Here is a 23,789-nt window from a genome sequence, read left to right as displayed (position 1 = left end):
GCTGTACTAAAAGATCTGACACGGCTGTGCCTCTGCTATCAGTACGTCGACTGCCCCATCAGATGCTCTTTGCGTTTACGTCGCCTCCGAGCAACAGCCTGTGACTCTTTGAAGAGTTCATTAGCCTGCTCATTCCGGTCAGCGATTCATCGATGTGCACCGACGGCACGCAGTACAGTGATCCGACCAGTAGCGTTTCTCCTAAGTAGTCGAGTTCTACAACAGCGCACCTATATGAGCTAAACTCGGAAAGTAAAATCTGGTGGGTTAGAGATGACGTTCGACGCACAAGAATAGCTGCCTTCACTGGATACAGACTGCTCGACTTCTGAAAAATGATACCTGAAAAAAGCGCCGAACGAATTTGACCCGTGTTGCCAGTGTACAGTTTCTGGATTACAGCCAGGTCCACGTTATTAGATTCCATATACCCGATGAAAGAGACTGTGGCGATCTCGCACCGTGCAAGATTCACTTGTGCAACTTTTAGGTGTATAGCCATTATTGGTTTCCGAAGTCAGTTGGGGAAGTAGACTTGGCTTCTTGTTGGCGGTGCAATATGCATGCGCGCGATAAAGGACTGTGACCCGTCGGAGCCGTCAGATGGAGCCGCCTATTTTTCCGGACGCAGTTGACGCATGTTTCTCATGTTTTTGGGACATTCCGTAATTTTGTGGTCCCCCTCCACATCCCCGACACGCAAAGGCTTCCTTGCAAGTATGCCCATACCCCAGGCATTTCATGCAATGCACAACACTAGAGCATGGCTGCACTCGAACCCGCTGGAAACCAACGTTCAGGCCGCCAACTTCCACCATCTGATGATACAAGGAGGACTCTACCTCCAGAATGTAATTGGATTTTCCCTGGATGCGACCTTTTGTTTTGAACACAACCCTGGAGGAATCGTTCTGATGAAAGGATTTTGATAACGTAGTGCAGTTATCAATTGTTACCCATCAATGCCCTTTAGGACAACCCTCGGCCTTTTCAGTGAGCTGACCGATGCGGTGAGAACCTCCGAGCCGCTGACAGCGTTCACCAGTCTCCGGGAGTCGTCTTCGCTCATAACTTTGCACTTGTTGTGCGTCACCCTCACCAATGACACGACAGCAATCCCTAGACCGGAGACGTCCACCGTTTCTCTAATACATTCTCAACCTCCTCGCTCGTCTTATTATTGTCTTTGCTGGTTAAAATTACAGCATGACGTGAACGGACTTTCCTCGATGCAGCTGCAAGCAACTCCAAGACAGGTGTGATCTCCGGCTTCCCAAAAAATCGCGTAGCCCCGGAAACTTCCGCAAAGGAACGCTTTGCCGGTACGGGTCTATTGGGGATGACAGTTTCGGGTCTTGCGGAACTGGCTGAATGCGGCTGTGCTGGCCGTAGCGAAATATTACTAGCACTACGCGAATTTTTAGGGGTTAGGATTTGCGGCGGCAGCTCACTCTCCATGTGCGCAGGTGCTTCGCTAAAGATTCGTGTAAAGGCCGGCGATCAACTGAGAGCTGCGTTGTGTGACGCTTTTCTTGATTGAGCAGATCTCTGGTCGCCTCAGCACGCGCCTTCGATTTGATGAGGGCGCTCTCAACCTCGCGTTTTTCCAGCTCTGCAGCCTGACACGCGAGCCTGATTACGCCCAGACTGTTCGATATCGACTCCTTCGCTGACCGACTGACATTTTTGAGGGCTTCCAGTTCTGCGGAAGCCTTCGTGACCTCTGTGATGTGGTCACCAAAAACGTAATGGCTGTCACGATCACTGTCGTCAGCGACGGAGGCGTCTTTTGACATGTGGAATCAATCTTTGAGCCCTCGGCAGATTTGGCAGGCGATTTTTTACCCATTTTAGAATAAAATGACAAGACGTTACCTACTTTAACAAATTTATTCCTAAATAAGCATTTGGATCAGACCAGTTTGGCAACGCTGCGATTTAGGGTAGGTAGACAGACGTTACTAGAGCATACGTTGGTACTAGCAATTCTGCGCCTCAATAATGCTACTCCTTCGCCAGCTAGCCGAGGGGGGGGGACGAGGTGAAAATCACCAACGTCGGCCTCCTCGCCCTTGAGGAGCAATATTGAAGCGCCGCTGACCTGAATATGCAGGTCAAGTGGGAGAATGCCGGCCAGGACCGGGAGCGCGTCAGTTGATGTAGTACGGTAGGCCTTTAGAAGGCCGGTAGAAGCGCGATGCGCTGTCCTCTTAAAAGAGAGATTCAAAGTTTGACACTTTTGGGAATGCGCAGGCACCAAGCACTGGCGGCATAAGCCGCGATTCCCATAAAAATGGCGCCGTAGGCGATCTTGAGCGCCCTTACTTTTAAGCCCCATCCTTCACCAGCCATGCGGCCGATCCTCTGGAAGGCCACCCCAGCCTTGTGGACTTGGGTTTCGGCATGGTGTAGGAAATTTAACATTGTGTCCATTTTGACGCCTAGATAGGTGACGATCTTCGACACTTTCACTCTCGTGTCACCGAATCGGACTGTGGGTAGTCTCGAACAGCTAAGTCGTCTCGGTCCTTTAAGGACAATGGCTTCTGTCTTGGAAGGTGCGAATGATAGTCTAGTTAATCTACCCCAAGCCTCAATTGATGCTAAAGCTTCGCCAACGGTGCTCTCAATCTTCGCCCTGCTGTCGGCCTCGACCAGCAGCAGCGCATCGTCTGCGTAGGCAATGACAGTACAGTCGGTTGGAAGCGGAATTCTAAGGAGATCGTCGAAGAGTACGTTCCAGAGAAGGGGCCCGAGGACTGAGCCCTGGGGACATCCCATGCTGGTGTTCCTCTTTATTGTGGTTGAACCAACTCGAAACTCGATCGATCTATTGGTGAAATAACTCTGAATTGACGCGAACAAATTTCCTGGTAGTCTCTTCAGCCGGAGCTTTCGAAGTATAAGAGGCCAAGACGCACTATCAAACGCACCTGCAATGTCCAGGAAAACTCCTAGGACGTATTTACGGCGAGAATTTTCAGCAATGGCAATCACGTTCCTTATGGCGTCGACTGTTGATTTGCCTCTTCTGAATCCAAATTGCTTATCGGAAAGCGGCGAGTGTGTCTCCAGGTGGGCTTCAATCCTGTGGCACAGTAGCTTCTCCAGCACTTTGTCCAGAGCGGGCAGAAGTGTTAGAAGGCGGTAGGCTTTGGGGCTAGACGGTTCTCGGCTGCCAGTTTTGGGGATTACCTTAAGTAAGTCCCTCTTCCAGCAGTCGGGGAACGTGCCGCTTCTGATGCAGTCACTGAGGAGGGCTGTAATCTCTGGCGCGGCGATGGCCCATGTGCGTTTGACAAGTAGTTGGTACTATTAATTATTACAAGTTACTAGTATTGCTAACTCAATTCCCTCGGAGAGAAATAGGTATTATACTAGCAGCTGAGCTTGTGCTGGCGCAAGAATAAGTTTAAGTGAAAACAAAAAACGAAAAGTTTTGGTTAAACACTATAAGGAGACGGTGTTTTGGTCACCTACCCTTAATTCATGAATTACGTCAAAACTATCCCGATGATTTTAAAAATTATTTAAGAATGAGTAGTTGTTCATCGTTTGATTACAGATTCATCCTCAATATCCCTGATCTCCTAATCCATATTTGACATGTTTGCCGTTGGAAGCTCTTGGTCATTCGTGAAGAGCAGCAGATCGTAATACCACAATGATGGCTCATATACCTAATTCATCTCTTCCGCTACCGCTACGTCGACTTTCCTCTACTTTTTTTAAAACTCTTTCCGAAAAGAACCCCTAAGACTTTGATTTTTTTTTTACTACAAAGTAATGTTACTAGTACTATACTAGTTAATTATTTTTGCATACACATCGCGTAGATTTCTATTTTCATATGCCGCCGATTTGATTCTCCACAAACATGGGAATATGTTATACGTGTCCATAAGGTCCGTAATAAATTGGCGAGAGAAATTGCGAACGTCCATTTGTGACGAACGTAGTAAAACGATTTGACGTACGGCACGCGTGAAAGATTGGTCGCGACCAACCTCACTCTTTCCGCTGTTCGCTACGCGACTTTAGACACATGATTATTCCCGTGCGACATCGCGCACACGAGGCTTTCACGCAGACAAAATTGTGTGTGCAGGCCGCTATTCTGTAATTATTTTTTTAGCCAAATGAACCCATATAGTTACCTACCTACGTGGTGGACGTCTAATTATCAAAGAGGCTTATATAAAATAATTATTAATAATCAATATGGCTATACCTTTTCTGCCCGAAACGTTGCGACCATAGATAGTGTATGGATAATGTTGCGATTGTACTACCATCTAGTGTTCCATTTCAGAATTGAAACGCCCCAATTTATTCTAAAACCAAAAAGTTCCCTCGCAAACCGTGTTGGTGTGCCGGTGGTCGAGTTCGGGTCCTTGTTTGATAAGTCTGTCCGCGTCTGACAAGTGTCATTTTTACCGCTGTCGCGATGAGAACCGCCTTGTTTAGATGATGTGTCAAACGTGCAACCTAATTGCATTTCAATATTAACTGCAGTTCTTTTATTTTATGTCAATAATTTCATTATCAATCAATTAGCCTTGGGTTTCATTCATATTGAGGCTCCCAAAAGGTTGATATTTGCAATATTTTTGGGGTTAGGCGTGGCTTTTATGCCCTTGTATTTAAGGATTCATTTCCTGAAGTGTGATATAATTTTGTGAAAATGCCTTACCAGGGGCCAAGTAAACTTCCCGAAAAAAATGGTGTTGAAATGGAGTTTGATTTTATTCCCGACTTACCTAGTGGACCACTGGATGTCTACAGAAAGCAGTCTTCATTTGAATGGAAACGTTTGAGGCTTGTATTTGAAAACCCTAAACTTTTGAAGCTGAAGGTATTAATTCAACCATTTTTTCATACTGCAAGTCTATCCATTCTGTCTTTTTAATGTACATCACTGACGGCTGACTTTTGTTTTAGTACAAGATCTGGAATACGTTAGAATCAGACCCTTTATTCGCACACAGTCCTACCACATTACCAATCGACGAACAGAGAAGAAGAACCGCTCTACAAATTGATAAAATAAATAAATACAAATTTTTACCAGACCATATCATAAATGCTGACTATAAAACAAAGGTTTGTTATAAGTTAATTTATCTACCTACCTCAGTGGTGCACAAGCTATTTGACAGTTGGGCCTCAGTGGGTGCAAGTGTTGAAAAATAATGATCATACTTACCTATTATATTATACTAGATGTACATTCTAATTATTTTTAATTTAGTGGTTACATATCGGATACCGATTTCGGGCCACGGGATGTTCATTACTGACCTACCTACTTCCTATTTTATGGTTTACTGAATTTTCATCCTGAAATCATTACTCATCAGTGGCGAAGGGTCGAGGTAGGCTGTGGAGATCTAACATAAACAGTGTATGCTAAATTTTGTCAGTCATACTTAATTGTTTTCATCTCCACCCTTCGCCACTGCTACTTATGCTACTTACCATTGTAGTACTCAGGACTGTCAACTTTACTTTAAAACAAAAAAAATGGTTTACACCATTATCGACATTCTCCAGTCTAGGCCATACTGCAAGTTTTTTTGCACGACTGACAAAGTTTAGTATGCACTATTTATGGTGGATCTTTACAGTCTACCTCTACCCTTCGCCACTAATAATATTATGTTGCTATATTTTTAGACCCGCCACTTGATGTCGGTGAACGAAGCCCTGCAGTCTTTGAATCCAAGTGTTTCAGTTAAAATGGCAATCGGAATTCATCTCTTCACAAATACACTACTCTCCCTGGGAACTGAGCGGCATTTACCAATTTACAGAGCGGGCTTTAACCGTCAGGTATAAGAGATTACTACATGTAATGCTTCCTCTCTTGATTCGTAACACACATTATATGTGTAGGATTAATCTTATCGCATTCTGTGTGTACTTATTTGGTGTACAAAGAAACTTTGTGAGTTAGGCAAATTTCTAATAACTTTACTCATTTACTTAAATAGTTTGTGAAAATAATGTCCATTTTGTGGAAGCCTAATGCTCTGGCTTGTAATCAAAATGGTACATTTTTATCTATGATCAACTTTTTAGAACTACAGTCTAACTCGGTTATTATGATCACGGCTTTAGCGAGATCTCGGATGTAATGAGGAAACATTCGTTGACATTTCAGTTTATAATTTTCTCCATACATTTATTCACTTTTATAACGAGCTACTTATCGGGTATACCAAGTTAAAATATCGTCAAAGTTTTTCTTTAAACTGTTAATGTATCGATTGTTTAAAAACATTTCGACCCTAAGCAATAAAATCCGACCGGACAGGATGCCGCCGGGATCGGATTACGTTTATGACACTAGTTAAGTGTCTAAGTACCTACCTAATTGGTGTTTTCGCCGACAATATTGAAAAAGTATCCACGCATATGGTTGAAATTGCATGTAAAAAATCCAAGATTTGTGAAGTCAGTAGGTACCTACCAGCGTTCGTTACAATGAACAACTTCTTTCGTAGTTTATGAATGTCATGCTTGTTTCAGGGAAAAATTCTAATTGTGTATTTTTGTTGAATTGCGACTTTTTGTGTTATGTGACCGCTCATATAAAAATACCTATTCTCTGATATAACGAGTAACGCTTATAACGAGCATATTCGGTCGGTCCCATCTTCCTCGTAATAACCAAGTTCAACTGTAGGTTATAGAGGTGAGTTGGAAATACTATCACCAGTTTGTGTACTCAAGTTTCGGATGAAACTACCCATACGCAGTATGTGTGGCCCAATAAACTTATTCCAAAAAACTTGTGATGATATCATCGCGAGTCGCTGTTCTGTGCACTCGCCAGTTGGTAGACTTTCAACACTATTGACATTAAATACGCGCAAACGAGATAGCACTTGAATATAGGTATATTTTAATTTATTAGTCTATTGCGTTCGAATGTATGAATAATAGGTCATAAATTTTGTGTCGCAGCACAGTGGTGAGATGACGCACAGGCTTAGGCTTGTTATATGACCGCTCAAAACATGTTTAATATTTAAAAAAAAACACTTTTTCATTTTTGTTAACAAGAATATTGTAACCTAATAGAAAAACAATTCATAAATTTAAAATGTGTTTAAAATTTTATAATAAATGGGACTTTTGACAAGCGGAGCTCAGCGTATTTTTACCAATTCTATTGAAGCTGATACACAGTCTGAGTTCCCTGAGCCGATACGTATTTCAAATACTAATATGGAGTTGGTTTTAGTTTCAGTTGAGTATGAAAATTTTGTCGCATACACACGCCAAACGCTCTATATAGTATTCCAAATACTAATAAGTATTTTGGAACAAGTTCTATACTAAGTATTTTTTTATACTGGTAGTAAGTATACTTAGTCTTCAAAATCAACCAGTTTTCCCATCTCTATTAGGTTTATGCCTACTGTCACCTGAGCATAGAAATTGGTTCAATTTATGTCGTAATGCTCCGGACTACTTTAATAGCATTGTGTAAATAGTTGACAATATTTGAAAATCTAATAAATTTCCACTCTGTTTTGCAAATTTTGAACAGATTTAAATTTATATTTATGCAGATGTTTGCTTATTGATTAAATTTACTATGTTGTTGATCTTAAAATATTTTGCAATATATGTTTTGCAAGGTTACTTACACACCATTATACAAATCAATTAATTTTATAATTTGATGTATTTATTACTCCCATTTACATAAAAATGGCTAATTAAAGTAAATTCGCTTTTTGGTCAATATTGAGTTATGTAATAATGCAGTTTGGTGTTTTTAGTTTGTCTTTACTGTTTCCGAATATTGTATGTCAAAGTATTGTATATCGCAAGAGAGTAATCATGATTTCAAAGTAAGTGTTGCTTTATCTGTTCATTTTGTCATGTAAATGTGAAAAACTGGTTTTTCGGACATAATATCTGTGCTTAAATAAGTAATTATACGATAAATGGGTCCAAATGCGGGTGTAACCTCTTTAGGGGCCCTACTCGCAACAGCGATTGGCCCCCTAAAGAAAAGAGATGTATTTATATTGAACTACTAATAATGATGAAGGACACAAAAGATTACATTTCTTATTACTTTTTCAAATAAAATAATTGTTTCCTTTCTCTTCTCCAATTCCACACTATAATATATACAGATTGTGTGAATTGTTTCCTAAATACACTGTTGTTTCTTTTTTTTTAAAGGTTACAAAGTCTTGTGTATCATTGAATATCTTTGTACATTTGCCTTTTGAGTCGTCGAAATTATCTACCAACTCTGTTAAAGGCAATGCATACAGATTGTGTGAATTGTTTCCTAAATTCACTGTTGTTTCTTTTTTTAAACGGTTACAAAGTCTGGTTATCATTGAATATCTTTGTACGTTTGCTTTTTGAGTCGTCGAAATTATCTATTAAGTCTGTTAAAGACAATGCATCTTTGTTAATACTTAAATGTCTTGAAAGAAGATATTAATTCTACAGCCATTAATAAACGAACATTTTCTTACTGCAGTGATTTCTTTACTGCGTTCAATTTGTGTAATAAACAGTTCCATAATATCGTAAGAACAACATTTTCATAGTTTTCATTGTTTTTAAACATTATTGCCAAGTATTTTGCTGTTTTTTATTTATCTAATTTTTTATTTTGGGCACCTTTTGTCATCGCAAGATCCTACACCTGCACGCATTCAGAGTACAGGTAAATCTGTCCGTGCCTCCAAAACCATAATATGTTGCGGGTTCGAATTCTGTAACTAGCTCAAATTCACATGTTTGTATCCAGAGCAAGGACTCAATTTCTAACAACCATTCCTTGTAAAAGAGCCTTTTACATTACAATAACCTTCGTGTGAATGTCCATATTATACTGAATTTTGGAGCAGAAATCAGTGATGAGAAACCTTTCTTTTCATTAAGGCCAAGATATAAAAACTATTTGGGGGCCGCATTTAAATACTACTTATGTGTTATGCTTTTCGTATAATTGTCCAAACTGGTTATTTTACGAAACAGTTAAATCTTTTTCATTATTTGAAAGATTATTATAAAAAAAATGCTCACGGGTTGCTCATCAAGGATGTATTTACAATACTAATAAAATTAGAGAAATACTATAACTTATTCTCTATGAGTTAATTTGTAATAAATACATGCATACAAGAAAGTAACATGTAGACATAACGCAAGTACAATTATTTTCAATTTTGGCATCTTGATATAATTGCGTAAAGAAAATGTTATGTGTTATGTTTTCACGCAGTGTGAATACATAAAACAATTTATTCGCCAGTATTTTTTTTTTATGAAACATGTTAATTCTATTGTTTTTTTAATTTTTCGGCCATCTACTATTTACATATTACTGTTTGATTTTTTTAGATTTAAAGAGTACCTACAAAGTTTGTATAAGTTTGAATATTATGCAGGTTCTATCAAGTTTGGCATTAACGGAAGTCTCTCACGGAAGTAATACAAAGGCCATGCGTACGACTGCGACATATGACCCCAGCACTCAGGAGTTTGTCATCAACACGCCAGACTTTGAAGCGGCTAAATGTTGGGTTGGAAATTTGGGTAATTAATAAATTTTATAATTATTATAAATTCATTTTATGTTGTAGATTAGCAAAATGATTCATTTCGGCATAGTTTTTATGTAATTTATATTATAATTTTTATCTTAGTGTGCCAAATATTATCAAATACACACACGGCTATAAATGAAATGAAAAAATTACATTATAAATACTAATGGTCATTTTATTACAATCTTATTGAGTTTTAGAGCACCATGGCAAGTGGACACTTTAGTGAAATGAAAATACTTCCAGATTTCAAGTCCCTTTGCGGATGATTTTGCGACTAGTGTACAGCCTTAAAAATACAAATCTATGTATTACCAGAGAATAGGCTCATAAATTGAAAATTATTTGCTGTCATTATAATGAAGAAGCGATTGAAAAATTTATTATTGTATTATAATTAGGGGTTGCAATACCGGTATTTCAAAACCGGTATTCCAGTATTTATCAATACTGAAATACCGGTATTAAAAATCCAAAATACCGGAATTTTCATTATTAAGAAAGCACACTCGTTTACGTTTTTGAAAATGAATTATAAGTTATGTGCTGCTAAAATGCAAATATATTGAGTGAATCCAATAGAGGTGAAAAAATAATAAAACAAATTTCATCATATTTTTTCGACATCCGTGACAAAAATGTTCAATTATTCTATTATTGATGACTGTACAAGCGTTGAATTTAAGAAGCTTTTCTTTCAGCCGGACTTATTTGCACTTGATGAACTTTTGAGGGCTTTAGTTAAAATTATCAATATATTTAAATTATTTGTAAAATATCACTAGTTCTACAATTACGATCAATACATATTTTTAAATGTCAACATAATAAATGTAGGTATGTAGGTTTTTGCTATAAAATAATATTTTAAAATGATTTATATAGCTATATTTTTTTTAATATTTAAGAAATACCGGTATTCAATAAGAAATACCGAAAAACCGGTATTGACATTTTCATTCGGTATTGCAATCCCTAATTATAATGCTAAAATTGCCAGGTCATATTTTAAGGGTTCCTTCAACCATAAACAGGTCGCCGGTCGTCACTGGCTTGTCAAGCCATACAATTAACTGGCAAAGTAATAGTAATTCAAGCAGAACAATTAAAACAAAAAATTGACGCTTACTGGAAGTAGTCATCACCTTGGTTCGTAAAATTATTTTCATCAGTTATTATTTTTTAAACTATCAATTTAATTATTACTCAATTATGTACTATATAATAACAGAAAGACTAGCCATCGCCCTTGAGTCCCCCAGTGGTGTTTTTCTTTTAAAAATCGAATGTCACTTGAGCCAATTACTCATGCAGATAGGATGCCCATCATTGGGTTAGAACATTTTAAGCATAAACAAATAGATTATCTATCTTTTCCTGTAATTTCCATAACACCCAATAACGCCATTTCGTTATTATCTGAGATAACTCTATTCTGTTACGGGTGTATTTTGTGTGCAAATGAGTTATCTGCACAGTGCTCTAATGTCACGTATAATGACAGCTTGGGCGGTTACCTAATTAACAGACCCGACGGAACTGCCATTAAAAGTCGTATTTCATACTAAAATAAATGCATAGAATATTTATCACAATCTGGCATTTTGGAGTTAAGTGTTTTGTTAGAATAGACCTGCTGAACAGTTATTCTTTTAACTTGACACATAGTCCACTATAGAAAACTATTATAAATTCATACATATATTTTTAGTATTGATACTTGTTAGAACACCACAAATATATGTATTTATGTTGTATTGTTGTCTAAACGAAAATTAATTCGTCCCTGTGTATTAAATACATCCTATGTGGTTTAAGTCATATTCTGAGATAATCGAAGAAAACTGTTTTAAATAATAATCGTAAATGATATATATGTTTTAACATTTTTTGTTGATCCTTGATATTTTGTATAATATATATATATTATTTAGTAGAAAAATCATAGCTTTTTGCATGTTTTTATCACATATGATTAATTCTATATGCACCGTGTTGAATACGTTGAATCATGTATTAACATGCAGTGTTCACATAAGATAATTACGATTAGGATTAATTACGGTGCATGATTTTGGATGCCCTCACATAGTATTAATTTAATATTTTATTTGGTGATTTAATTTTTTATTTGATCTTTCCACAAGTGATATAATACATATGGTAGAGAAAAAAAATGCGCATCACGTGATATCAATAACTCATTTTTGTCAAAATCACCAAATAGGTATTTAATATACAGGGACGCTTTGTAGTATAAATTGAACAATTATGTGGTTAAAGAGTGATTTTATAAATTTTATACTATTTATGTATCAGTTACCATGCATTCCATTAAAATTACAATCAAGTTATGCCAATGTATAATTTATTTATAATTAGGTATAATGTAAATAAATCTGGCCCATACATATCGACACCTCCTACGTAAAATGCCCTAACTGTGTTTTTGGCTATTTTGACTTGATTGCCTTTTATTAAATAATTTAAAGATAATAAATACAACAATGATAATCGAAAAAAAAGAAAAATTCAATCAATATAACATATCAATCTGATGAAAAAATTACGATTTCAGCATTAAAAGTAATGTTGTGTCATTAAAATTTATTAAAATCAATTTCAGCATTAAAAATTAACATTGTGGTGTCATCGTACTACTCAAAAGTACCATTTTGCAGTTCTGGCCTTATACTTAGGAGGTATTGATATAATGATTACTCACATACTTATTCACTAAGTTACTTACTTCAAAGCCCTAATCTATTGCCAACAAGTATCAATGTGTCACCTGAATTACTTCTATCTATACTTGTAATCCTCCCATTCAATTGCATTGCTGCTTGATGTGAATGATTATTTCTTTATATCTGTGTATTGAGTCATTTGTTTGATTAGTTGATAGAAGTTGAAGTAACCTTGCCATTATTGTAATGTGTAACAGTAAAATTGTTAAACTATTCATTGAAAACTTTCATCATTGATTTCATTTTATGCAGATTGTATACCGAATCATTAAAATTTGCTTATTATGGTATAACGTGATATTCAAAAAGTAGGGTGGGTTACTTATTGCGCATGTACAAAAAATATTTTTAGAAAATGAATTATATTATGCATATATGTACGTTGAAACCCCGATTTTACGTTTCTGAAGGAACTGACAAAAACATAGATCAAGGGAAACCGTTTTTAAAAAAATATTAATTTTTTTATTAAAAATCCTACAAATTGGTTTGTAGGATATTACTGTCCGACAACAAGAAATCGGCTATAACAGGAAGTTGCTGTAGTTGCATATAGAAGACTTCTCAATGACGTACCTATCATGGCAGCAACGTGTGCTAGAGGCGCGTTTAAGTAATGTATCGGCTCTCTTTTTAGATGCAACTCCTTTTCTTTGCAATAATCCAAAAATTTACTAATAATAATTCTAACATATCACTCCTGATCGTTTTAGACATATTTTTATTTTAAAAACCTTCAAATTACGTAAATTGATAGATCCATACACCACGGGAGCATCAAATGAAATGATAAATTTGGGGGCGTTCCTCATTTGAAAACAGAAGTGCGATTAGCTGTACTGGAGGGGATTGTTAGTTCACAGTTTTAACACGTGGTGAAGAAGTTCTCGTTTGACAGTATGTGAATGCATTCTGTCACCTTTTCAAGAATGTTCCTTTTCTTTCTTACAGACATATCTTTCTTTGCTGAGACATTAATTGAATGGACGTAAACAAAAAATAAAACAACACAACATAACAAACAATTGCGTTGAGTAACCTTAGTCTCAGGCACTGCAGACATGACGTTTATAAATAGAACGCACACATGCATCTGGAATTCGTTTCAATCATGTCATGCGTTGAATTGTGTATGTTCTGGATGAATTGGGTTAATAAATTTAATTAAATTTTGAATATTTCAGACGTAAATGTGAAAAATAACAATGTAAAACCGGGAATGAAACCGCACTGCAGAAACTACACACAAATAATGGGAAAACTAAATTCAGGGCACGTGAAATTGGGGTTCCACTGCAATAAAATTATATTACATTCTGAAAATTTCATTATCCAAGAATTCAGGTCATCCAAATCTCTTTCATCAAATACAATATTTACACACATCAGTGCAAAAAATATGTTGCTGTATTAATTATAAATATGTATATGAATATTATGTGTATTAACAAAGTATAAAATTATCAAATTGTCCGTGGAAAAATTTCTATTCTGAAGCTTTTTAGGTGGCAGGTTCATATCCTTTATCTTGCAAATTCACACGCAATTCGTGCTATATGTGTGTATTTAGCAACCTTGTAGGTTGAGTGAATGGCTAACAACCATTTCTCAAGAAATTCTCTGAGATTGAATTGTCTGCCCATGAATACGAATCAAATAATTTTACAGAACATTAAAATCTATAATCTTTTTATGTACTATAGCTATACTATTTACTTACAATTAATATAGGTGATGTACCAATATGATAAGGTTTACGAATTGCGAGTGAAGTTTTCTTTGGTATGATGTTTCTCATAAGTCTCCACTTTTTTTTTGTTAGGTAAAACATGCACCCTTTCACTTGTGTTTGCCCAGCTATACACGGCGGACGGAACATGTCACGGTTTGCACGCGTTTGTGGTTCCCGTGAGGGATCCCGGCACCCTTGTACCGTATCCTGGCATCATCATCGGTGATATCGGAGAAAAGATTGGAGTGAACGGGATCGACAATGGGTTTGTGGGTTTTCTTTCCATCTTTCTTCCCATTTTATCTATCTGATCTATCTATATATTTGTGATTATAACCGTTCTTATTTCTTGTTTCTGAACTTATTTCTAATGATAAATTTAACCTTTTTGAAAACTTTGTTACTACTGCATACGGCGAATAACCGGTGTCATGCAACTTACTCGCATGAACAAATAATCTACCATACTACCAGACATTCCGATTTTTATGCAAAAATATATTGATATAATATATTATATGATATACTCATATTGTGCTGAATTTTACCAATACATTAACATTAAACAGCAGAAAAAAACTCTTCAGCCAAGTACAAAATAGGCGAGTGTCAGGAAAAAATATAGTTTAATATTAGGTTATTTATGACTGATATTATAGAAATAAACATTGGAAACATTGAACTGTGTTTTTTAGGTTGTCCTGCTTTTCGCTCATAAATCTCAATTTTTTATTTCACATGGTAAAAATCCCGATTTGGTAATATTATTATTTGGCAACTCTGCATACTACTCACAGCACTAGTACTAGGTTGTGATCGAGATTTCTCGAGAAATAATGAGAAAAGATAATACTCGATTCTCAAGAAATAAAATTTTCAAAAATTTCAGAATAAATTGTCATTTCGTGATGATCAGGAGAATGTAAGGAGGTATTTCTCGAGATCTAAACAAATCAATAAACGAAACTCAAATTCATGAGAAAAAAGTATTCTTGAATTCGAGGATTCTCGAATCTCTCGAAAAAAATAAATAAATAGATAAATCACAATCTTTGTCAATGAAAAATTATTTTTGTTGTATGTGTAATAAAACATTGTTCAATTTGCGAATTTTTTGAATGCATGTTTTTTTTTAATGTGTTTTTGATCACACCTGAGTGATGTGATTGGTTATTCACTGCTGAACCAATACTTTTATTTATTAGCCATATGTGACATAGGCATGCAGTGGGTTCTCTAACAATAAAAATAATTAAAAAGTAGATGTTCTCTCTTACAACAAATCGTCGCTTAAGAAACAACACCGCGGAAGTCAATTCATTAAAATTTTCAGGGGAAACAAAAAACGTCTCAAAAAATTGATACCTTTTAACTTATTTTTCTTTTTGTGTTTAGTTAAAAAAATGTTTTTTTTTAACTAAACAAAAAAAATAAGTTAAAAGGTATCAATTTTCAATTTTTTGAGACGTTTTTTGTTTCTCCTGAAAATTTTAACTAATTGACTTCCGCGGTGTTGTTTCTTAAGCGACGAAATGTAAATGTTAGTATGTAGTTTGCCTTTTTGACTCAAATTAACTATATATCGGGATATATATCGGGATAATACGGGAATATATCTGTTAGGAACAAAGAATTCGATCTGTAAATAGAAGGAACCTTGTATGTTATTATTTGGCAATGCATGAACCATGGTTACATTGGTAAACTCCACAAAAATTAACATCGATCAGTTGGCATTCTGATTTTCTGACGCACGCAATGGTCTCCATTTTTGTTATGTTCACTGTGATTACTTACTCAACTGTAGCTATAAACAGTTTTACACAAATTTTACAGAATTTTTCAACTATATAATAATGCCGAAATGTAGCATTATTAACAGCTTATATACTCATCGTGACGTGACATCTATTTAGATGGGCTAAAATTGGCAAATAAATGTCATAGAAATAGTGTGAAGTTATCTGCAAATAAACCTGTGATGCGAAATCACGTTTAGCTAACGTAATTAGTGGACTAGTCTATTTTTTTTGCTTCAATTTCGTATATTTAGGTTCCATCTGTATAGAAAAGGGTTTTTTTCAACATCTTTGGTTGGGAGAGACCAACCCATACTCAATAGCAAGAAATCAAGAAAACATCTACTTCAATTGAATTATATCCTACAGTATACCTATAAACATTGTTACCTTGTGGTATTGATGCATTATTGCGGTCTAAATAATTATTTGACCTAAACACCACGTTTAATTTCAGTTATTTCAAAATTATTTCCGCGTTTTTGGTACAAAGTACAAAAATATACCAATAGAGGTGTCTTAATTCACCCGGCCGCAATACTTCTACCTACCTGAACGTAGAACCGTTTTAAAGACAATTGAGAAGGGACCAACTCATGTAAACTCGTGTTTAAATAAACGTAATTAAATAATATGCGATGTCCTCGTTGTTCATTCTATAGGGATGTAGGTATTATGTAACCGTGTTAAATATCGTACCCAAATGTAACATACATGGTTTAAATAATAAAATTGTGTCCTCGCTGAAATGCAGTTTTTGAATCCATCAAACAGCCTCTAAGAAATCTCACTCGATTGTCTGCTATGTTTTAATAAGTTGACCTGAAGTCATTAGTTTACAATACTAACGTGCACTAAAAACATAATCACTGATACTATTCAGATTAATTATGTATTTAGCACGCAACTTAATGATCCTGCTTTATTACTTAACATTAATCGATGAATGAACGTTTTATCTATTCAACTTTTTTTGTTAACATTTTAAGAAGTTACCAGTTTTACACTACAATCATAATTTTATGATATATATGTACATAGTGGTTTTTTTTAATCTATTCAAGGTCATTCATTCACTAACATAAATTAAAGGCGAATAAAAATTTGTGATTTAGAAAATTGTATGTTTTTTTGTTTTAATGTAAATCATATTGAAATTTGTGTGAATAGGTCACCCAAAAGCATGTAAATTAAACTTTTGTTTCGAGAAATTCTCGTGTTTGAAAGAAATGCTTGGTAATGTTTTTTTTCACCACATTAGGGCATCTGGTATCAAATGTATTTAGAAAGAAGTTCTCTACAGATTTAATATTATAAATAGCAGGAATTCTTACCAACCATTATAAAATATTGGATTTAAAAAAATATCATATAAAAAAAATAGTAAATTGTTTTAAATATTTTTTAATTATCAATTTATGACATCTGTTGATTGAATCATTAGTCCAATATTAATTATTACAACGGTTCATTGCATAGAAAAAAATTAAGTATTCATGTTTCCAACCGAGTTTTAAATGGAATGTGTTTACAAATCTATGCTACCAAGGTTTTTTTTTTTTTTTTTTTTTTTTCGACCATGTCCGATCCTAATATGATCATATGGGCCTCCACAGAGTAGAGGTTTGTATTAAGGCCATGCATTAGTTGAGGCTCTGTCTAAAAAGATCGTCGCTAGGCGATGCGCGGGTTGCGGGTCGCGGGTGCAAATGACGCCTGTCAAACGAAATATTATTTGTCATATAAATCCAACATACGTCCATTTTATGTTCTGTTTATTGTTCTATTAGTGACAATAATAATATATTCATTGACATGTTTTCTTTTTAAAGTAAATGGGTAACGTTTTTAGTCATCTTTACACGATTTTAGAATTAATTGACCCGTCGCCATCACGCAGCAAAGTGACGTGTTTCTGGCTCGACATTCTCTCACTGAATGGCAGCGAGTCCAAAATTTCGTCGCGCCTACAGTTGAAAATTATTTGGCGTTTCACTAATCCGTCACCTTAACAGATTTTTTTTTACGAGAAATGGATGTCAGCCACTTGCTCAACCTATTAGGTCTATACCCTGACTCACACACATATTGAAAAACAATATATGTACTTGCCAGACCCAGGATTCGAACCTGGGACCCACGGCATTATAATCCAACGCCTATGCCGCGCGGCCACCGTGGGTTATTGACCCTTTTTATCAACATTAAGAATGAAAATATTTACAAACCTTTGAAGCTGTTTTAGATACAGGATAATACAGGCAGTAGTTTTATCTTTGTATTTTGATATATCGGACCAAGAAATCGTAACTTGTGAAAATTAGGAATAAGTTTGCAAAATTACACTTATTGCTAGAAATGCGAAAAGTATGTCATTTGTCAAAAATTTTCAGACATTTTATGAGTTATCATACGAAAATAGAATACACTTTATAATACAAGCAGTTTTTTAAATCTTTAGGACATACCTAATTGGTTTTTTATTTAGCATTCAACTTAAAATTCTGAAGAAAAGTAAACAAAAGTTTTTATTTAGTGCACTTTGAACCTCTATATCTCCTTTTAAATATTTTTGTTTTTTTCTCTGTCTTTTAAATCATATTAATGCATCTTTTTTTTATTTATGTTAAAAAAATCAAATGATTTAAATGTATACTTTTTGAGTTATTCATATTTGATTATTGGAAGTCAATTTAGTATTCTACAGTATAACCTCGTTTATACGTGCCCGGAATTCACGTTTTCCCGGCAATTGCGTGTAATTTTTTCAGTCCCGATGTATTTCAGTACATTTAATACCCGCATTTACATTTTTCTTTCCCGCAATTTACGTCAGAAATATTCAAAATATGCGAGTTACGCGCGCTTCTGAAGAACTGTCTGATGAAGAAGAGGTTGATATTTCAACAAAAGAAGAAGCAATGAGGTTCACCGAGGGCTTAAAAACCTACTTTGCAAGCTTTGCTGATATTCAAGATGACAGTTTTAAATGTTTATATAGTCTTGAAAGAGAATTACATAACAAAAATGCAACAAACTAATATACATGATTTTTCCAATAAAAATTTAAATTGAATGTTGTTTTTTAATAAAACGTTATTTTTTTAGAAACATAAAATTTAAATGTTCTTTTTTCAATACCCCCCTTTTACATTTTCCCTCCAATAAGGTTTTTTTTCCAGTCCCTTAAAAAACGTAAAATATGGGTTATACTGTATATAGGAATATAAATTCGGTCACGAATGGGTTAATGTGACCTCTGAGTAAAACTTCCCCATGACCCCTGACATAGTAAAATTATTTTGATCCAAATGGAAATTAAACCAAATTTTACATTGCCTCATGACTTAAAGTTTTACCACAAATATTATGAAATATGTTTAAACCAGGCAATACAAAAATAAGAGAAGTGGGTTGCCTTGTGGGTGGATGTAAGAAGGTACAACTCTGGAGAAATATGGAATAAACTTAGAGAATTTAATAGTTTCGTCTGTATCATAATATGTGTTTTGCCATCATGGATGCAAAATCAACTTCAATATCTTTTTTTTTATTTAGCGTAGAATATGAAATTTCTTGTTTATATTATTAGTCATTGTCAGTAATTCACTTCAATTCATAATAAAATTTTGTTTTTTTTGACATTGACCTATAATGCAAATTAAATCTTAACTGTAAGATTCTCATAATTTATAAAATCTTTTTATTTTGCCCAGATTCATGATGTTTCAAAACTATCGGATAAAACGTGAAAATCTCCTCAACCGCACCGGTGACGTGACACCTGAAGGCGAATACGAAAGCTCGTTTACCGACCCTGCCCGAATCCTCGGGGCGGCGCTGGAAAACCTTTCAGCCGGTCGGGTGGGCATCATGCAGGAGAGCACGCAGACCCTCACGTCCGTCGTGGTGATCGCTGTCCGATACGCAGCTTTGCGGAAGCAATTCGGAGAAGGACAGGAAGAAACTCCCATCATTGACTATCAACTCCATGTAGGCAAATTACTTTCAATTTATAATATCAATGTACAGTATAATATTGTTAAATGACTTCATAAGTTTTTCTTTAATATTTGGTTTTTTATTCTTTTTAGCAATGGCGAGTATTTCCATATTTGGCCGCAGCTGCCGTGCTAAAAGTGTACATAGCAGTATTTACCGATATCTATTTGGAAACTGTTCAGAAATCGAACGCTGGAGAAAAATTAGAGAATTTGGTAAGTACAAAATTCTATTTGGATATTATTTTTGATCAATTTTTTTTTTGTTACTACTTAATATTGTGTTATGGATTTGTATTAATGTTGCTTTATGATTGTAGAGCGATATGGTTTCGGAAATCCACGCGATGGTGTCTTCAACGAAACCTCTGCTGACATGGACAGCGTTGCATGCGGCACAGGAGGCGAGGGAAGCCTGCGGTGGACACGGATATTTGAAAGTAAGTTTGAAGCTAATGGTTTTCAAATTTTACATTTCTCATTTCTCGTTCCACATTGAGTTTTGAGTGATATTTCCTCATGTTGATCAGTGATTCGTCGTTCGGCAGACAGATGAAGGAAAGTGAAGTCAATCTATCATTGTGATTATGCATCAGCACATTAAACTAAGATTGCCTGGAATTATTAAACTTTTTCGAATATATGCTGCAAAGCATAAACGTACACTTTTAAAACCTCCGTTTTAAGTCATCTAAATAACTTTGTTTACTGTTGATCATCAGTGGAAGACTATTGCGATAAGAAAACAAACAAATTTTGTTGTGAAAAACTTGTCAAAGTCTTTTAGCATTAACTTCATGTGAATTCTAGGCAGCAAACTTGGGAGAACTGAGGAACAATCACGACCCTACGGTATCTTACGAGGGTGACAATCACGTTCTGGGCCAACAGACGAGCAATTGGCTCCTTCGCCAATGGGAGGGATGTCACCACCGACAGGTTCCACTGTCTTCACCTTTCGGAACCATTCTCTTCATTGCCGATGCTTCTAATATCCTCAAAACTAAGTTTGAAGGGCGGCGTGCTGAAGACGTAACCAATGAGACTTGTGAGTATCTACCTAACAAAGAAGTAATTATTATTTGTGTAAATTGCAAAATAATCTTACCCAATGTCAGTGTTTTATCCCATCAGAGTCCAGTAGGTATCGGAAACAATGTCAAACAATGAAATTTTTTTTTTTCGATTTTTTGTCCCGTCAATTTTGAATTAACAGGTTTTTAATTTACTATTTTCTACAAAGATTCTGTAAGTCGAGGTTGGAAATGTTTGTGCAGACAATTTTGTTCAAGTGTGCACGCACCTTAGAGTTGGTGTTAAGTGGAGATGGATCTCGTACTAATTCGGGAACAGACATTGGCATTAATATGGACGAAGCATCTGGAAAAAAAAATGACACTCACTTTTTTGTCGGGTCTGCGAATGGCATAATTCATATTTTAATATCAATATCGTTCGCTCAAATGAACGTTGACACTAGAAACACTGTTCTAACGCCATTACAATAAAGGTGATATTGTTATAAATTCTCGATGCGTGATATCGCATAATGGAAGTTGCGAAATTCTATCACGTGACGTCTACCTATACATGTGCGAATGTCGCTATGCACGAATTTACTTGCTAGCTACTGTACTAAGTGCGTTGTCCATTAATAATGTCATTGGGAACAGACACCAAATCATCTGAAATCAAACCATCCTTAGTAAACTTATTGCACGCGCATGCGCAAGGTGTCCAAAAATAGTATCTAAACCATCCACAATGCTTCAGGGAACCGACCTTACTAAGTACGTACTTGTGTGGCTTATTATCTAGAATTAAATTTTTTTTTTAAATTTTACAGTTATCATGTCATGTTACCAGTGGCTTATATGCTACCTGTTAAAAATCACCGACACAAAAATTCGAGACGAAATGGCCGCAGGGAAATCTAAATTCGTGGCTCGATGTAACTCTCAAGTGTACTTGGCGAGCTCGCTCACCCGCTCGTACTCCGAATACATCTCCCTTATGTACTACGGCCAAGTTGTCGAAAAGGTGGATCCTTCCCTCAAGCCTGTGCTGCAGAATCTCTTCGTGCTCTACGGTCTCTCTTCGCTGGACAAGCATCTGACGCTGCTGTACCAGGGCAACTATGCTTCGGGGCCACATCTGGCCGAGCTGGTGCGGAGAGGCATTCTCACATATTGTGAGAGGGTGAGGCCAGATGCCGTCTCTGTGGTGGATGCATTGGCACCGCCTGACTTTGTCTTGAACTCAGTTCTTGGAAAATCCGACGGAAAAGTAAGGAATATCTCATTTATTTAATTAAATAATTTCTTACTAATGAAAATAACTTATGTTGAATAATATTTGTAATACTTGACCTCAATTTTTGTTGTAAAACAGAGATATTACCATTTTCACCGTTGGATGTCCAAATTTATATTATGACATACTATTCATTACACATAAAATGGCATACATATTTGAACACTAGTGCAAAAGTGTTCCAGAAATGCCATTGAATGTTTTAATACAAAATTTTCATAAACCTCCCTCTTGCTGTAGTCGAACTCTCTAAAGTTAGAGCAAATTATGATTTTACATTTTAATGATATTTCGAAATGCCATCAAAGTATTTGTTATAATTTCTGTGTTTTTATCTCATTCAGCTGTACCAGAATCTTCAAACAGAGTTCTTTCACAATCCCGGTGCAATGGAAAGGCCGAGCTGGTGGAGAGAAATAGTCAACACCGAACACCGCTCCAAACTATAGGGCAGTCGTTTTAGCTGAACCAAATTTCATGTGCAGTTCCATATCATCAGGTGGGCTGGGAAATTCTTCTCCGTCGCGAAGGGGTACATTATGATATCTCAAAAAATATATTTTAAAATTATGTACCTATGATTATCGATCGCCATTTTACATTGTAATTAAAATATTGCAGGTGTTAGAGTTTCCCGTTTCACCCGTAGCATTAAAAAACCCGTTATGTGTGTATTGTCAACTACATAATATACATAATGATGATAGTATATATTCATAGCTTATTTTAATTATTAATAGATACTTAATTTCTTTTGACAATGAGCAGTATCTTTTTTATGTAAGATATTCTATTTTATCTCTGTTATGTGTATTTCTACTTGTAAAACTATTGTTGTTCATTGTAATAATTCTCATAAAAAGTCACGTGTCTCTTTGAATTTGTCTGTGTCTATGCTTTGTGATACAAATGACATTATTATTTATATTTATTTAGCATTGTAATATAATATGCAATGAATATGTATTGAAAGCGTTATTCATTATTCACAAGTATTATTTTTGGCATAAAATTTATGTGATTTTTTCTTCTTCTTTAGTATTATCATTCCATTATAAATATCTTAAGCAATTCAGTATTTTTCTACAATAATGTTTTAGTAATTTTTAACTAATATTCATTTTTCCAAGATATCAAGCTGTTTTGGCACGGGTTTGGAAATTGTAGATGTATGTTTATACATACACTGTTTGTTCCCCGTATTAATTTCCAATTTTCGTTTATAATAACAATATTAGATAAAAGTATCTATACTATTTGTACTTGTAGATGTACTTCGTTAAAATGTTTACTAATGTTAACACTTATATTAATCTCAATCAAATTTTCAAAATTTACAAATATTTTTAAAAATATCTCATTTATTGATTAAAAGTTTATAAGAAATCTTGCAATGCCCTTGACAGCTATAAAAGGCCGCCATGTATTAGGTTGATATCATTAAAATAATATTATTACAATATAACAATTTCTTAGACAGCTTTTTCAACAATAAATAGGTACAGTATTCACACAAACAAGGTCATCAAAAACAGTATTATGTATTGATTGAATTTTGAATACGAAACACTTGCGGAATATACTTGTTAAAATAAATTAAATTCATA

At 35.2% G+C, this 23,789-nt stretch overlaps 1 protein-coding gene across 1 annotated transcript; it reads left to right on the top strand.

The window, feature by feature from the left end:
* The first annotated feature begins 4,331 nt into the window (after positions 1 to 4,331).
* LOC147064657 (peroxisomal acyl-coenzyme A oxidase 3) lies at positions 4,332 to 23,039 on the top strand. Its single transcript, XM_085957752.1, has 11 exons — positions 4,332 to 4,855; positions 4,942 to 5,103; positions 5,677 to 5,832; positions 9,432 to 9,579; positions 14,160 to 14,334; positions 19,585 to 19,861; positions 19,963 to 20,085; positions 20,190 to 20,309; positions 20,680 to 20,917; positions 21,716 to 22,155; positions 22,527 to 23,039. Exons 1-11 carry the CDS (start codon positions 4,685 to 4,687, stop codon positions 22,629 to 22,631), a joined length of 2,115 nt encoding a protein of 704 aa, XP_085813878.1. The 5' UTR covers positions 4,332 to 4,684; the 3' UTR covers positions 22,632 to 23,039.
* Positions 23,040 to 23,789: the final 750 nt, after the last annotated feature.

This window comes from Rhyacophila brunnea, unplaced genomic scaffold, assembly GCF_057557595.1.
Source record: "Rhyacophila brunnea isolate RB1 unplaced genomic scaffold, BYU_Rbru_1.0 scaffold_7, whole genome shotgun sequence".
NCBI classification, from domain to species: Eukaryota; Metazoa; Arthropoda; class Insecta; order Trichoptera; family Rhyacophilidae; genus Rhyacophila; species Rhyacophila brunnea.
This window is presented reverse-complemented; position numbering and strand designations above follow the sequence as displayed.

Excerpts from the sequence above, each read along its gene's own strand:
- LOC147064657 (XM_085957752.1), top strand. The coding sequence starts at position 4,685 with ATGCCTTACCAGGGGCCAAGTAAACTTCCCGAAAAAAATGGTGTTGAA. Across the intron at positions 20,086-20,189 it reads GAGAAAAATTAGAGAATTTG|AGCGATATGGTTTCGGAAAT; the intron begins GTAAGTACAAAA and ends TTATGATTGTAG. Across the intron at positions 20,918-21,715 it reads AGACGTAACCAATGAGACTT|TTATCATGTCATGTTACCAG; the intron begins GTGAGTATCTAC and ends TAAATTTTACAG.